Source organism: Nyctereutes procyonoides, unplaced genomic scaffold (genome assembly GCF_905146905.1).
Source record: "Nyctereutes procyonoides isolate TBG_1078 unplaced genomic scaffold, NYPRO_anot_genome, whole genome shotgun sequence".
NCBI lineage: Eukaryota > Metazoa > Chordata > Mammalia > Carnivora > Canidae > Nyctereutes > Nyctereutes procyonoides.
In genome coordinates, this window is record NW_026575037.1 from 16640556 (window position 1) to 16657154 (window position 16599).

The 16599-nt window shown below is 34.9% G+C and overlaps 1 protein-coding gene across 3 annotated transcripts in view; it reads right to left on the minus strand.

The window, feature by feature from the left end:
* Positions 1–366: 366 nt before the first annotated feature.
* The window catches only part of PPP2R5A (protein phosphatase 2 regulatory subunit B'alpha), a 151408-nt gene continuing 135175 nt past the window's right edge, over positions 367–16599 (minus strand). For all 3 annotated transcript variants that reach the window (XM_055319293.1, XM_055319294.1, XM_055319292.1), the window contains 9 exons: positions 14319–14449; positions 13212–13271; positions 12187–12295; positions 11425–11478; positions 4435–4485; positions 3999–4118; positions 3790–3917; positions 3049–3150; positions 367–1574 (listed from right to left, as the gene is read on the minus strand). In XM_055319293.1, the coding sequence (XP_055175268.1) occupies positions 1442–1574; positions 3049–3150; positions 3790–3917; positions 3999–4118; positions 4435–4485; positions 11425–11478; positions 12187–12295; positions 13212–13271; positions 14319–14449 (888 nt within the window). In that variant the 3' untranslated portion in view covers positions 367–1441. The remainder of the gene's footprint in view (positions 1575–3048; positions 3151–3789; positions 3918–3998; positions 4119–4434; positions 4486–11424; positions 11479–12186; positions 12296–13211; positions 13272–14318; positions 14450–16599) is intronic.

Here is a 16599-nt window from a genome sequence, read left to right on the forward strand (position 1 = left end):
AGAGTGGGAAGTTTATAATATTGTCTAATTTCTGACTCTGCCACAATTTCCCTGGACACCTCGCCCAGGGAAGTACTATTTATTATAAATTGTGGGTTTGTTTTAATTGAAACTGACATTAAGGTAATTTAAACCACTATTCTCTGAACACAGACATGCAGGAAGATGCAAGGGTATCCTAAAATTTAGAATTTTATGCAGGGATTCTGTAAAACGGATGTACTTTGTGGCCGTAGTGGTCAACTCTGGCACATAACCTGAAGTCTTTTCTACGTACACACGTGTATGTTTGTATGAACCTAAAGGGGCAGCAGACTGCCTCTGGATGCCTCAGCTTAGAGCTGGAGAAAGCAAAGACCACATAGGCAAAATACAAACATAGACTTTATTAAATGCTGCTCAATCCCCCAATGAAGATCTTTCATTACAAAACAGTTTTCCACACAACTGCAAGTAAAGAGATTGGAATGGTACTCATAACAAAAGATGTGAGAAATACTTGACCAAGTGAAAACATACAAGACCTCGCTACAGTCAGGAACTCTACAGGGGCAGCCTACCGCATTTCCTTTAAATAAAGCCAGGCAGTGACAGTGAGCGCTCTGCGTCACCACATTGTGGGACTCAAAGCCTCCTTCCCTGGGTCAGGAGGAACTGGAGGAAGGGCAGGTTGTGAGGACTGGAAGGGCCCTGCCTTCAGCCTTCAGGAGGAAGAGGAGGAATGAACTGAGAGGCAGGCTCAGTGTTCACCTGCACTGCCTCCAGGAGTCTGGGCTCATCACTCTGGGGAGTTGCAGATGAAGGGGGGAATATTCATGAAGAACAATCTAAAGAATTTGGTTTACTTTCCCAGCTTTTATTTATATTTTGTGCTTTAGAAAGTCTGGAGATTTAAGTTTCTGCTCAAATTCCAGAGTGCAGTAATATCTCTAATGAAGGAAGGAAGGCTTAGGGCAGGTAACTCTCCCCATTGTATTTCTGGGAGCAACAGAGGGGAGGGTAAGGTTTATACCTTAGTTTTTATTTTAGGAAATATTCTTTTTCCTAGGATGTAACTAAGGTCTGCAGCAATGTGAAAAGCACATTATAAAAGGGAAAAATATACAGAGCAGACTACTATATCTATGTGCAACACAATCAAAGAATTCAAGTCATAATTCTTACCACTCCCGTAATTATCTCACTCATATCATAGATGATAAAGTTCATTCATTTCTGTGAAACTTCAGAAGTGACACAATAAATCCATGATTAGACAAAGGTTACAATATACTATGGACATGATATAGCACAGGGCTATGTTTAGTCCATATTTTTCATTTACAGTTGCCAGAAAAAAAGTTGGCCTTTTTTAATTATATTATACTGAGAGGTTTCATAATTTTACATATTTCAAAAAAGTGTACAAAACTGCCTATCCAACAGAGGCGGTGGGCATTTTTTATTCATCACTTGTATTGCTGAGAATACTGTGCATGTTGTAAGCACTGTTCTGCTTTTCCAGAGCTTTCTTTAGCTTTAGCTCCTCTAATTTTTTCCATAATTCTTCACGTTCCAATTCCTTCTTTTTCTCTCTGTAGATAAACCAAGATTTTTGTAGTCAGAAAACCTTTCATTTAGAACCTAAAGAAACTTGCTGTTTGGCAGTTTGCAAGAGAGCACACTGTTCGCCCACATTTCACTTAAATCCATTTACTTAAGTATCTAAGGCCAATTACCAGGAGCACCTAATTGCTCTCTGTCACTCTCCTGTGATTACTAGGTCTGTGGGTCTCCTGTACCAACTCAGTTACACCTTGCTTTCCCCTACATATTGCTACATCCACGACCACTGTTGTCATTCACACTCTATTACACTCACTCTCACCTAACCCTCTTACAGCTACCACAGCTAGGATGGTCACCTTTTACAGAAACCGAAGGGTGGCTGTGAGGTCAGGCTGGAGCCACTTCTGGCGGAATCACCTCTCTAGCCACTAACCAGTCTGTATCTTTGATGTCAAATAAGAACTAGAGTTTGATTGAAAAAAAAAATTTCAAGATATTTATGTTTCAACTATTTAATTTTAATTCTAAGGAAAATGCTTCTGAATAACTTGGACCAAACTATTTTGAAGGACTATATGAACATATAAAAACAAAAGAAGTGGCTTACAGTTTTATAGTTAAATACCATTTAAGGGGACAAAGGTACTAATTTTTGCAGTTATGATTATTCTTTGTGATGTGAAATACACAAGTTTCTTGTGATTATAATTATGCTTCCCAAGGGTTAAACTAGGTACCTAATTTTTTTTTAGAGTTATTGATGGACTAGGATAGCCCTAAAGATATTCTACTTGCCACAGGAAAACCCTGATTAGGAACTTCTAGTCAAGAGAGACCAGCTTTTCCCAACAATAGGTAATAAGCTTCTTAGAGGTAAATGGTAGCTATTATCCTCAACTGGTGGGTGGGCTCAGGTACAGTGGTTACTACCCATCTAATGTTTGAAATAAATGAGAAGTGATTTTTAAGATGGTTATATATGAAGTTCTCCAAAAGAGGTGATCACTTAGGCAGGTTTGTAAATGCTGCTACATGCTACCATCTCTAAATATTGTTGCAAGTAACAAAATATTATGTGAGCTCCCTCTGACTGAAAAAGAACTATGTCAGACTTTAAGATACCACTTTGTAAAAATGGGCAACCTGACACTCCCAAACGGTCATGCAAAGAGCAGTTGAAGAGTAAAGCTCACTATGGAAGCCCGTATGAACAAAAACAATTTTCATAAATATTTCAACAATAAGAAATTGTTATATAAATCCGGCATAAATTGTGAATGAGATAAACAGGATTTATAATCCACATTAAAATTACAATCTAACCGGTAGGGTAAGTTTTTTATTTAGAAATTACTTAAAAGTTTAAGTATTACAATTTGAAAAGTCTCTAACTGACTTAAACATTATAATTTTAATTTAGGCAAGCTACCTTATTAGACTAAATCACATTCAACTAACTTAAAATGTATAGATAACTTGGTAATTAAAAATGCCCAATACCTTTGTCTTTCAGCTTTGTATGAGCTAGTAAGGTCATCGAACAGCTTGCCGTTCATTTCCATTAGGGTTTTAAGCACGTTGTACACCAGTGCTACAATGGTCCTAAAATGAAAATAAACAGTGTTGGGTCACAGAAAATGTAACATTATCATCCCTAAATGGTGGCTGACTCAATCCATTTTAGAGATAACTAAGATGCAAGATGTCACACAGCCAGTAGTGATAGAGATCATCTATCTAATTCCAAAATTCATGTCTGTATTATGCTTAAGCTCTTAAAAAATGTTACCTTCTTGTCTGTTCTACAGTCTACTTTCTCAAGCTAACAGTATTAAAAGATGTAAAGGAACTACCTACCATAACTTGTGAGAAAAACAAAGTAGGATAAGGATGTTCAGTCTGCACAATCTGAACATTGCTGATAGGACTCTAAGCACTTCAACTTCTCCCTGGGAGAGCACTAACCCAGAGCTGGGTTGGTCTCCCCAACTGGGTCTGACCACATAGCGGTGCAGAATGTCACACAAGATAGTTCTCCCTTCAGAGAGATTTGCAATTTTAAATAGAAATTAAGAACATACATATATTTACAGTTTTATAAAACTATATGTATGTCAAATACACAATAGAATTATGATGTTAACCTTGGGATAGGCTCCAAATCTGTATGGGTTTCATGTATGAATTACGAGATCGACAAACAGCACAAACAATAATACAATCAACATAAAAGATACTTACGGATTCCAGTGTTCTTTGGAGATTTTATATAAACTGCCAAACATAATTGGCAGAATTTTATCAATGTTCTCCTCAATCAAACTAAGAATATACTCATTATTCCAGAAGTACAATGCCCTTTCTGCAACCTAAAAAGACATTTAGAAATGTCAAAACTAAAAGAGGAAAAAGAATAATAGTATAAACATGGCTTCATGAAAATATCATACCTGAAAATGAGAACTGGATACACACTTGGATATCTGCTTAAAAAGGGGCTCCTCAATTTTTTTGAACTGTGTGGGTTCAATGACATCTAAGATTTCTTCAATTTCTCCTAAAAACATCACCTAGGTTAAAAAAATTTTAAGAAACATAACATGACAAATTATATGATGTTAACATAGAAAACTACAAAGGAGAAGGTTAATTTACAAATTACATAGTGGACAAGAAGTTGTATATGTAATTTACTATAATGTACAGCTATCCCCCCAACTCCCTCTCTAACCCCCCAAAGACCGTATCTTACACTCTGTAGTGGAGACAATATAGCCAGCTCAAAGAAGCATGGTTCATAATTAAGCCCTAAGATGAAGGAGTTTTTTAAAAAATTGTTTTTATTATTTATTATTAAAGAAATTTGTTTTATTGAACAAAACCTACCTCTTTCTGACTGCATGTTTTTGGCCAAAATTTCAGCAACCCTCTGATCACCTGCAAAAAGGAAAAAGTTTAGCACAAGCAATGAAGTTGGCTAATACCAGGAAATTTTTAAAAATTGTGATTATATCAATAATCATTCTGAAGTAGATCAGTATTATTTAATATCTCAGTGTATCCCCAGATTTTCTGCTCAGCTTTACACTTTTAATAATTCAACAAATATTTACTGATTTTCTGCTCAGCTTTACACTTTTAATAATTCAACAAATATTTACTGAGTACCAATGGGAATTATACATTAAACACAAAAGTAATTTTTTTTTTTATTTATTTATGATAGTCATAGAGAGAGAGAGGGAGAGAGGCAGAGGGAGAAGCTGGCTCCATGCACCGGGAGCCCGATGTGGGATTCGATCCTGGGTCTCCAGGATCATGCCTGGGCCAAAGGCAGGCGCTAAACCGCTGCGCCACCCAGGGATCCCAACACAAAAGTAATTTTAATAGTAAATGCTACTTGTAAGAAAATAAAGGAAACTATGATGATGATGACGGGGTGTGGCTGAAGGAAGGAACTTATTGTAAGGATAAACTAAGGCACAAAGAATTCCTGTTACTTAAAACCATCTGAGGCACCAGAAAGCTTCCCAATTTATTTCATAGCTAGCACCATCTTGATAACCAAAATACAAGGAAGGGATTATGAATTTAAGTGGAACCCAGTTGCAGAAATTTGTATTACGTTAAACATTAACAGTATATTAACAGAACTACTTGCTTCCTTATGCCTTACTCCAGAAATTCCAGGATAGTTCAACTCATTACAGCTTTATGTTAAAAGGGAAAAACTGTGTGATCATCTCAAAAGATTTTGAACAGTTATTTGGTATGTTTGACTATATATTCTGATAAAAATTTAAAGCTAGAATGAAGATGTCTCAGAAACCAGCAGTCATCTTATATAATGATTTCTTGGAAGTAGGGTGTAAACCGTCAGGGCCAGGTAGTTTTGTAGAAATATATCTTTGATAGCCTTTTACATTATTCTATAGCTGTAGTCCAGTTATATTTTATAGCCTGGTTCAGTAATAAACACTTGTTCAAATTAAAATTGGGAAGAACACAGTTCAGGAGACAATCCAGTAAGATAAAAAGGATGTGATGAACAATCTTGGACAGGAATACCAATACCAAATTATACTTATTTGTCTAAATATATAATGACTATATACCCCCTAATTAAAAAAACCTGAAAAATTACTAACAGTAGCAAAGTTCAATATGTGGCCAGATAAACATGTAAAAATCAATACCTTTATAAAACAAAGTATCAGTAATAAAAGATGCATTTCTTTTATTTTTTTATTTTTTTTATTTTTTATGATAGTCACACACACACACACACACAGAGAGAGAGGCAGAGACGTAGGCAGAGGGAGAAGCAGGCTCCATGCACCAGGAGCCCGACGTGGGATTCGATCCTGGGTCTCCAGGATCGCGCCCTGGGTCAAAGGCAGGCGCCAAACCGCTGCGCCACCCAGGGATCCCAAAAGATGCATTTCATAACAAAAACTAATGTAAAGAATAAAATTTGCAAGAAATGTTTACTGATCATGTAACACTTCGAATATGTGATTCAATATCATGTACTTTTCTTACATTTTATGTAATTTCAATCAAATACCAACTGAATTATTTTTTTTTTAAGATTTTATTTATTTATTCATGAGACAGTGAGAGAGGCAGAGACACAGGCAGAGGGAGGAGCAAGGTCCATGCAGGAGCCTGACATGGGACTCGATCCTGGGACTCCAGGATCATGCCCCAGGCCGAAGGCAGGGGCTAAACCCACTGAGCCACTCAGGGATCCCCCAACTGAATTACTTTCTGAAACTAGAAATATTTATTCTAAAATCCATAAATGTAAGCAAATAACTAAGAATTTTTTGTGGGGGGAGGGGAAAATTAATGGAATGGAACCTGGATTACTGATATCAGCAACTAAAACAAGAAGATATTAGCAAAGAAACTGACAAAAAGATATGAAATAGGGATGCCTGGCTGGCTCAGTAAAAGCATGCGACTCGATCTTGGGGTTATGAGGTCAAGCCCCATGCTGGGTGTAAAGCATACTTGATTAAAATGGGGGGTATGAAATAGAGGAGTGTCTACACTCACGTGTAAATGGGGCTTAGTACAACAGTGGCATTTCAATTCCTTGGGAAATAGATGAATTAGCCAGTTAAGTGGTGGTATCTGACTACTGTCCCACCACTAGAAAAAAATGTAGTTCTATTGGTAGCCAGACTCCTAAAATGATCTTCCATGATCCTTACTTCATGAATTCACACACTTGTGTAATCCTGTTGCCACAAGTTGGGCTGGCCTAGTGACTTGCTTCTAACCAACAGAATGTGGCAAAAGACTGAATATAGCTCCCATGAGTAGTTTACAAAAGATTGTGACTTCCAGCTTACTAGCTGACTCTCTAGAGCCTTCTTATCTTGCAAGCTCTGATAAAGCAAGCTGCTATGCTAGAGAAGCCCACATGACTAGGAACTGTGGGTGGCCTCTAGCCAAGAGCCAGCTAGGAACCTGAAGCTCTCAGTCCAACAGCACTTGAGGAATTGATTTCTGCCAACAACCATATGCACTCAGAAGCAGATTCTTCCTCACATAATCTTTCCTATGAGACCCCAGCCTGGGCCAACACCCTGACTGCAGCCTTATGAGAGACCCTAAAAGCAGAGGACCCAGCTAAGTAATCCCTGGATTCCTGCTTCACAGAATAAGATAATAAATGTTTATTGTTTTAAGCCACTAAATTTTCTGATAATTTGTTATACAGCAAAAATACTAATATATTTTCTTACTTGTGTCACACATTTCTTCAATTTCAAATGCTGTAATGGGTTAAATGGTGGCCCCAAAAAAGATATGTCCATGTCCTTATCTTTAGAATCCATGAATATGAGTTATTTGGGAAATGGATCTTTGGAAATTTAAGTAGTTTGAGATCTCAGGATGAGATCATCCTGGATTATCTGGGTAGTCCCTATATGGTAGCCCTATATGGACAGGCCCCCAATCCAGTGACATGTCCTTATAAAAAGACACACAGGACACGAGAGAAGAGGCAGCAGTGTGAGACGAGCCATGCCATAAGCTAGGAACACTGGAGACACCAGAAATTGTAAGAAGCAAGGAATGGAATCTCTCTTAGAGCACCTGCTGGATGCCCTTCTGACACACTGATTTTGGACTTCTGACCTTCAGAACTCTGAGAGAATAAATTTCTGTTATTTTAAGACACCAAGTTTATGGTAATTCATCATGTTCATCATGGTAGCACTAGGAAACTATTACTGATATTCTACCTATAAAGTTTTCACAGGTAAATAGGATACTGGAGAACATTTTTATAATCTCAAAAAGTAGAGGATTTTTCTGGGCACCTGGTGGCTCAGTTGGTCAAGTATCTGACTCTTGATTTTGGCTCAGGTCATGATCTCAGGATGAGATAGAGTAGCACATTGGGCTCTGCACTGGGTGTAGAGCCAGCTTAAGATTCTCTCCCTCTCCCTCTGTCCCTCCACCCAATCCCCAAACAAAGCTCGCTCTTAAAAAAAATTTTTTTTTCTTAACATGGCATTAAAGCCAGAAACCATAATGATGAATAGATTAGATTCCACTACATAATTTTTTTTAAAGTTTAGGGCAAAGATTAAAAACTATATTCAAATTTAAAAACTCCAAATGCATAAAAACTATTTGCAAACTGTAACAGGAAAATGATTAAAGTAAGCAAAGGACACAGAAATGGAAATGACCAATAACTGTATAAAAGGATGGTGTAATCCTTGTAGTAATAATTTAAAAAGCCTATTAAAATACTATTTCATACTAGGCATCTGGTGGCTCAGTCAGTTAAATGTCTGGCTTCAACTCAGATCATGTTCTCAGGGTCCTGGGATCAAGCCCCAAGTTGGGCTTCTTGCCCAACAAGGAGTCAGCTTGTCCCCCTCCCTCTGCCACTTCCCTTCACTCAGGCTCTCTCTCTCAAATAGATAAAATCTTTAAAAAATAATATTTCATACCTATTTGACTAGCAAAAATTTTAGAGCTTAATATTCAACACTGGCCAGGGTGAGGGAAGAAAATGCATCTTCAGACTCTGGACTGAAATATTAAATTGTTCAAACTTTTTGGAAGACAACTTGGATGGAATATGTTAAAATTTCCATGTAGTCTTTGACCCAGCAACATGGCTTTAATTGTAATGATTTTTAAACATTTCTATACACAGGATACCTGGCTGGCTCAGTCAGTAGAGCATGCAACTCTTGATCTCAGGGTCATGAGTTTGAGTCCCACACTGGGTAAAAGATTATTAAAATTTTTTAAAATTAAATACTTGAAAAAAATCACATTGAATAATAATAATTTTTGGTGTGCTGTTCTGAGAGCTAGATTTTTTTTTTCTAACACCACAGGACACAGAACAATTCTAACACCCTAAACATCCTCTTACCCGGCAACATGTTTCAACTACTCATGTGTCCATTAACTGAAGATATGTTATGGTAATCCATATAATGGAATTTGATGTTACCAGTGAAAATAATGAAACATATTAATAGGAAAGGTAGCCACATTATATTGAGAAGTGAAAAAAACTTGATCAGCACTGTCCCACTGTTTAACCTACACACACACACACATATATGCATAGAAAAAATTTCTAGAGGGATCCCTGGGTGGCACAGCGGTTTGGCGCCTGCCTTTGGCCCAGGGCGCGATCCTGGAGACCCGGGATCGGATCCCACGTTGGGCTCCCGGTGCATGGAGCCTGCTTCTCCCTCTGCCTGTGTCTCTGCCTCACTCTCTCTCTGTGTGACTATCATAAATAAATAAAAAATTAAAAAAAATTTCTAGAAATATATTCACCAAATTATATGGTTATCTTTTAGGGGACAAGATTTTAAGGAACTTACTCCACCTTGTGCTTTATGAATTTATATTATGTGAACTACACATTACTTTCATAAATAGAAGTAACAATAAAGCCACTTCCACTTTAGAAAATAAAATTTCAACTGAACATCTAGGTACATAAATAATGTAATAAAAAGCCAAAGCTCTGACTTATTTATAATTTGTAGGAAGCTTTGATATAAATACCAGGTTTCTAGAGACTGATATGTGAAGGCACAAACTCAAGTATCATGGCCATAATTTGGGTGCTGAATGGCCTATGGTAGAAACTGCAAGATCTATACATCTACAGATCATTATGAATTGAAAAATACTTTCCTTCATCATCTTGGATATTTACCTGCCTACCTCTTCATCCTGTTTCTATTTCCATTAACTCAGCTCACCTAAGTCATACATCTGGCCATCATCCCTCTTCCCAATCTACTCTTTAAAAAGAAATCACCTATCTTCTCCTTGATCTACCTCATATTAACTTATGTTTAAATTACATGTCTATAATTCAATTATGAACCATGACTTATTATGTTATGGGTTTTGTCTCAATTCTGAGGAGAGGTCCAATGGATTTATATTAAGTTTTAATTAATGTTAGAGGTTTATATGGTTTCATGTAAATACCAGGCTTCCAATTCTGATTTGTCTTTAAAAACTGTTTTTTTTGTTTTTTAGCTGTTTCCAGAAAGATTTGCAAGTCTAAAAGTTCAAAAACTCTAAGCATTAGGGAGTGGAAAGATATCTTTTTTTAACCTTTACAGGATGCTCAAGACAGAGGAAGAACATTAAGTTCATAATCTTTTTAAGCATGCCTAGGGATAGCCTCAGTAACTCATAATAAAGAAAATCTTATTTAAATCCTTCAAATCCTTTGTATTCTTTAAGAACTCTCAGTTTAAATATTTAGATTTAGGATGCCTTGAAAACATTCTCTCAAAATACTTTATCAATGTTAAAAGGTTGTTTTCTCTGCTTTCATACTTTTCTATTTCTCCCTACCTTGTTTTTCTTGGATCTTCAATTTTCATAATAACATTCTTATTCTCTCCTGAATCTTCTCATTGTAGGCAAATAGCAGAATTCAAAGACTGAACTGCTATGCTGATTCATAAATAACCTTTATTCCAAGATTGCATCTTGATCACCAAAGGCAAGGAAATGTTTTCAATCCCTATCATGTGGTTTAACAGTAATAAGAAGGAAAAACCTATTCTAAAAACAAAACAAAACTCCAAGGACCCTCACAGTATGTTTTAATTTTAAAAAGTGAATGAAGAGGGTGCCTGGGTGGCTCAGTCAGTTGGGTGTCTGACTCTTAGTTTTGGCTCTAGTCATGATCTCAAGATCATGTGATTGAGCCCCATGTTAGGCTTGGTGTTCAGCAGGGAGTCTGCTTGGGATTCTCTCCCTCTCCCTCTGCCTCTGCCTCTCCCCCAGCTTGTATGCATGCTCTCTCTAAAGATAAGTAAATCTTAAAAAACAAAAGGTGAATGAAGAATAAAAATATTAGTGAAGATATTATGTATAAAAAAATTTCACTGCAGTCATTGGATCCTGTCATCACACATCTCAACTATGATACTTTATTTTTATTTATTTATTTTTTTAAAGATTTTATTTATTTATTCATGAGAGACACAGAGAGAGAGAGGCAGAGACACAGGCAGAGGGAGAAGTAGGCTCCATGCAGGGAGCCCAACGTGGGACTCGATCCTGGGTCTCCAGGATCACACCCCAAGCTGAAGTGGCACTAAACCGCTGAGCCACCGGGGCTGCCCTCAACTATGATACTTTAATATTAATCTACATTTAAGTTATTCAAGACACAACTTACAACTTGTGGGAACTCCACCCTGCTCTTTGAATGCAGATTAACCTAATATTCCTTCTAAATGACTTTAAAGTATATTACTACTGTTTGATGACTTTATAGGGGTTTAAAGAAGGCTACAACAAAATGCTAAAACGTAGATTAGAGACAAAAAGAAATAGAGTACTTACTGGTTCTGTTAGTGTAGTATCCTTCTCCAGGAACTGTACGACACAGTAGGCTAGCTAAAATATAAGGGACAGTTTATAAATATTACTGAATGAAATAACAGTGATACAAGAAGTTTATATTTAGTTAACAAAAATGACTACGTCATTTTAATAAATTTTACCCTATCTCAATATATAAACATGAATATCCTCACAACTGTGTAAATTTTAACCTTGAAAATAACTTCTAGGTCAAAAAAGATGTTCTTTTTTCAGTAGTAACTTCTGATACATGAAATGGGACTGACACTTTACTATTTATTTATTTATTTATTTATTTATTTATTATTTATAAGTTTAAAGGCTGACACTTTAAAAGCTAATTTTAGTTTTCAGCAAATTTCTACATGTATACCTGTGCTGATAGGATATTATTCTCTAAATTTTCATAGAGACTAAAATTATTGTCCAACTACGCTATCAAGGCTAGACAGAACATTCTATAGCTACATGGGACTCATTCAAAGTCAAGGCTTGGACTAAAAAAGGAAGAAAATTTGGTATTATCTCTCCTATATTTACACTTGAAGTGTACTGAGCTTATTTAATAAAGCTAATTATCGTAATACTTTTAAATTATAATGAAAATTTACCTTAAGAAATTTACAAAGCAAATTGATTAATTATATCTAAAATTGCTGCCTTAATATTCCTCAATTTCTCTGCCTTTATATCAGCCTTTGAAACAATATTCATTTTATTTGAAATCTGTCTGAAACTTACCTGAGCATGAAACAAAGCTAATCCTTTTGCAGTATGCATAGGAATAAGAACCTTCATTAGAAATTGTTTATGTTCTGCTTTCAGTGGCAATGCAAAGCCATTGATAATACTGGAGGGAAAAAAAGGTAGGGGGAAGGGTTAAGTAGTTACTACTTTATTTCCAAAAATTATATCCATGAGTACATAAGGATCAGTGTTCTGCTTTAATTCTGGTGTCGAATGACTTACCCATTTTCAAACTAGTCTGTTCCTCTAAGTCATTCATGATCCCAAAAGAAACTGGGACTGCCAAATAAAGTCCCACAAATTAATTTTTATCTTCATTTTCTATAAAGCCTATCACTTTATTTATGCATTACTGCCTTTATTCTCCTACCTAAAGCCACAGGATGTCAATATCACAATGTTGTTAGAACTTTCCATATTATCTGAAGCAAAAAATATTTCTGAAGTCTGGAGTTTCTCTTACTTTGCTGAAAGATCTGAAATTAAGAATTTTCTCCATAATCATTCTCTAACTAGAAATAGAGGGGGCCTAATCTTCTCAAGTTAATACTGCTGTGTGATGAATAAGGAAGGCAAAATGTGAAAAAAAAAAAAGGAAGGCAAAATGTTTATATAAACTTTGAGGCTATAGATTCTTCTAAAATGAACAGATGGGTTTGGAATGGCCTATCAATATCTCAACAAGAACTCTTATAAGTTCATCAAACATTCACAATAGTTTATTTCATTTCTTCCCAATCAGATCTTAGAAATTTCTAAGGCAGTCTGGCAAGATCAAGCATAAAACATGCCACAGCTTCAAAAGCAGGAAGCCTATTCTAAAACAGATGTCTTGCATGGCAAGTACTTTAATATGCTGACCGCTTAAAAGCTATAAAAAGAATTCAGTTGAGAAACTATGTCTTGTGCTCTATATTTAAATTCTAAATACGAAATATTTTCTCCAACCCCAGCTAAGATTCTAATACATAAAACATTCAAAGTTATTTAACTCTTTAAAAACAAAAAAACTGACCTACCTTCCTAATATTTCAAGGAGTTCAGCAACACCATTGAAGTGTTCTGTTTCATATATAAACCTGAATTTAAAATAAAGAGAGATGTAATGAAAACTCAAACATTAGAAAACTAAAATGAGAGGAGACTCAAGAAGGTAAAGAAATCAATCCTAAAGGCAACTATAAGAAATATACAAGCATCCTTCAGGAACTCTCTGTAAGCTATTTTGCCCAAATTAGTTACTACTTTTGCTAAAATTAGCTATAAAGATAATGGATTATTTCACTTGGAAAGTTTTATTTATTAAAAATGTCAAAGAAAGATGGGTTTTCTCAAGCAAATACTTTTCAAAATAGGAAAACCTCTACCCATAGGAAAATCCAAGAGAAAAGGACCCATATGTAATAAAGCCACTTTTATTCATAGCTTCACTAAACCTAAGCTGCACAGCTGCCTAGCTTTCCAAGATTAGGCTTGCTGTTAAAGCACATAAATGACTACAGGACAGGGAAGGTGTTAAATAAGTGGACTTAGGAGAGGAAGAGACCTGCAGAAAGATGCTCTCTCTAGAGGAAGCAGCTGTTACTGATTTCTTATTGTTACAATGTGGGAATGCTAGCCGAATTTTGTCAGATTTCCAATTAAAACAAACAAACCAAACCTGAAATGTGGGTATATTAAAGCAAAATCTCCTAATTAGTAGAAGCAACTGCTTAACAGATTATCATTTATAAAGGAGTCAAAATACAGGTTCCATATAAATTTAATTAGCTTTGTCAGAAAATCTAATGAAAGTACTTTCAAGAGCTATTGATTTAAATAGTATTTATACACCTTTTTAAAGAAGCTCAAATAGGTAACTAGACAAATTCAATAAATCTTAAACATGAGTGTTGGTATTACGTCCTAAAAACTGTCTTCATTACTACTATCCACTTAACATGAGAAGTAGGTTACAAGTTTGTAAAAAATTACATGCAATCCAATGACACCCACAATATAGGCTAAAAATGACTCAAATACTATCAGATTAACAGAGTTGATACTAAAAATTAATCTAAAGGAACTAGAATAAAAAGACATGGAGGGAGGAAAATGTGCTACATATGAATATATGACCAGTTTACCTGAGGAAAATGTTGTTAATTTGTTTTCTGATGAATGCTCTTAATCCAAGAAATTTCCCATAAATTCGGTGCAGAACAGTCTTCAGGAAGTCACGTTCTCTGGGATCTTCACTATCAAAAAGCTCCAGGAGCTTTAAAAAAAATCTGAGAAATTACTTTTTAAAAATAATTGAGCTAAAACTTCACTTTATATTAATCTGATTTAGAGATAACCCAATGAAATCTTTAAAAAAATTTTAAAGATTCTTAGAGATTCTGCCTTAGATTGATTTTATTCTTGCTAAATGAAACTAAAGAAAAGCTTAAGGAGTATTTTGTTTCAAAAACAACAATATAAAAAAAAGTGGGATTTTTTTCCTAGCCATTCATTTTAAAATTCTATCCTATTCTTGGCTACTAACCATAGCTCCTAATTATACAATGTTGAAATTTGAGAGAATTTTTAATGCTTTCTGATAATAATTCAAAACTACACACAAAAACCTTAAGCTTGCAAACTGCATGTCATTAAATAAATGAAGTTTAAAAAATACACGTGTAAATGAGTATTCACAGTTTATTAGAAAGATTTATACAAACCAAAGCTGCTTTGTGGTTTTACAATAAAAAATCAAGTCAGCATATACATGCTAACAGAATAAAAAACATACATGAAATAATGAAATCAAACATGAGAAAGACCACACATTTTTACTTAAAGTCACTTTAGCAACCGGCTGTAAAATTTTAAACCAGTTCAAACTGGCCAAATCACCATTTTTCTATACCTCTCTGCACAACTCTTCAGCAAATGCACAATAAAGAGGTCTTTGAAAAATTTAAAGTCAAAAGCTCAAACTTCCATTTCTAAATGGTAAAGAAACTGAATTTCTTCTGTCAAAAAATAGTATTACTGTTTTTTAAATAAAACATTGGATTTTCTTAGGAAAAATTTAAAAATATTCCCTCTCTATATAATTACCTATATGAAGTCATCAAGAAATTTTATGTTCTGTACTTTGATATTGGTAATTACAGTCAAGATGGCAAGCTCTGAACCTCATCAAAGTTCTCTGCCCATTCTGTCTTGAATTATAAGTAATTGTTTACATATGCAGTTCTTCTACTAGAGTGGAAGGCAGTGATGACTTTAGTCATATTTATATACCCCTAAACAAAAGTCTTGTTTATAGTTTGCATTTTTTGTTCACTAGGCTATTAAAGTCCTGAATGAGGCTCCAGCCAAAAATATCCAGAGTACAAGAATTTGTGTTTATATACTTAATAAATTCAGTTCAAATTATTGTAATTAAAAATGGCTAAACTACTCACTTGAGACACTCAAATCAGTTTCTGATGTTGGGTTTACTTAGAAGATAAGCTTTTAAATTAATAAAAGGGGCTCTTAATTGTTAAGGCCGACTTGCTTAATTCAAGAACAGAATCTAGTATAAATTGATCCTAAGAAGAAAAATATTAACCTAGAGAATAGCGATTAGCCAAGTGTCAAATCTATTTAAAGACACCTATTTTGAAGTATTAATATAAGTAAAATAATCTATTTAGAAATACAAATAGATATAAATCAATATAAATTCATATAATAAACACAAACCTAGTTATTAGAAAATTGTTTCTTATTCTGGCATTGATACTTATATCTATGCTTTTAAAAGGTAAATCATAACCTCTGTCATTCTTCATCATTGATAAAATGAGTAAGGTTGAAAGTAATCTTGTTTTTTTTTTACGTGAACGTAATAACATGGTCTAGTTCCAATTCTGACTGTCCCATCTACTAGCTGTGTGGAATTAAACATGGTCTAGTTCTTTATATAAATGCATATAAGGACAGTGCCTGGTACATAAAAGTACACCCTCAATAATTCTTAGTTTCCTTTATTCTTCTGAAATCCTAGAATTTGAACATAACTTGGAATTATGCAAGTGTTTTATTCTTTTGAAATAATGAATGTCCACATTTATACTTAGGGTTTTTTTTTCCTCCCATATTTCTAAAAATTACCATGCAATCAAATAATTTCAAAATACTAAAAGCTGAGAATTCCCTTATATACAAAGGTAACATAAGAATAACTAGGAGGGAAAAAAAAAAGAATAACTAGGAGAAGTGATCTATGCAGCATAGTCATTTAAGCTGCTAAGAACAAATTACTGGGCTCTGGTTTCTCTAAACTCAGGTATTTAGAGAAGGTAGAAAATGGGTCCCACTCTAACCAGTTTTCTTCTTGTTCCCTCTCAAACCTATGAAATAATTCAGCAGCAGAAATACCTCAAGCTC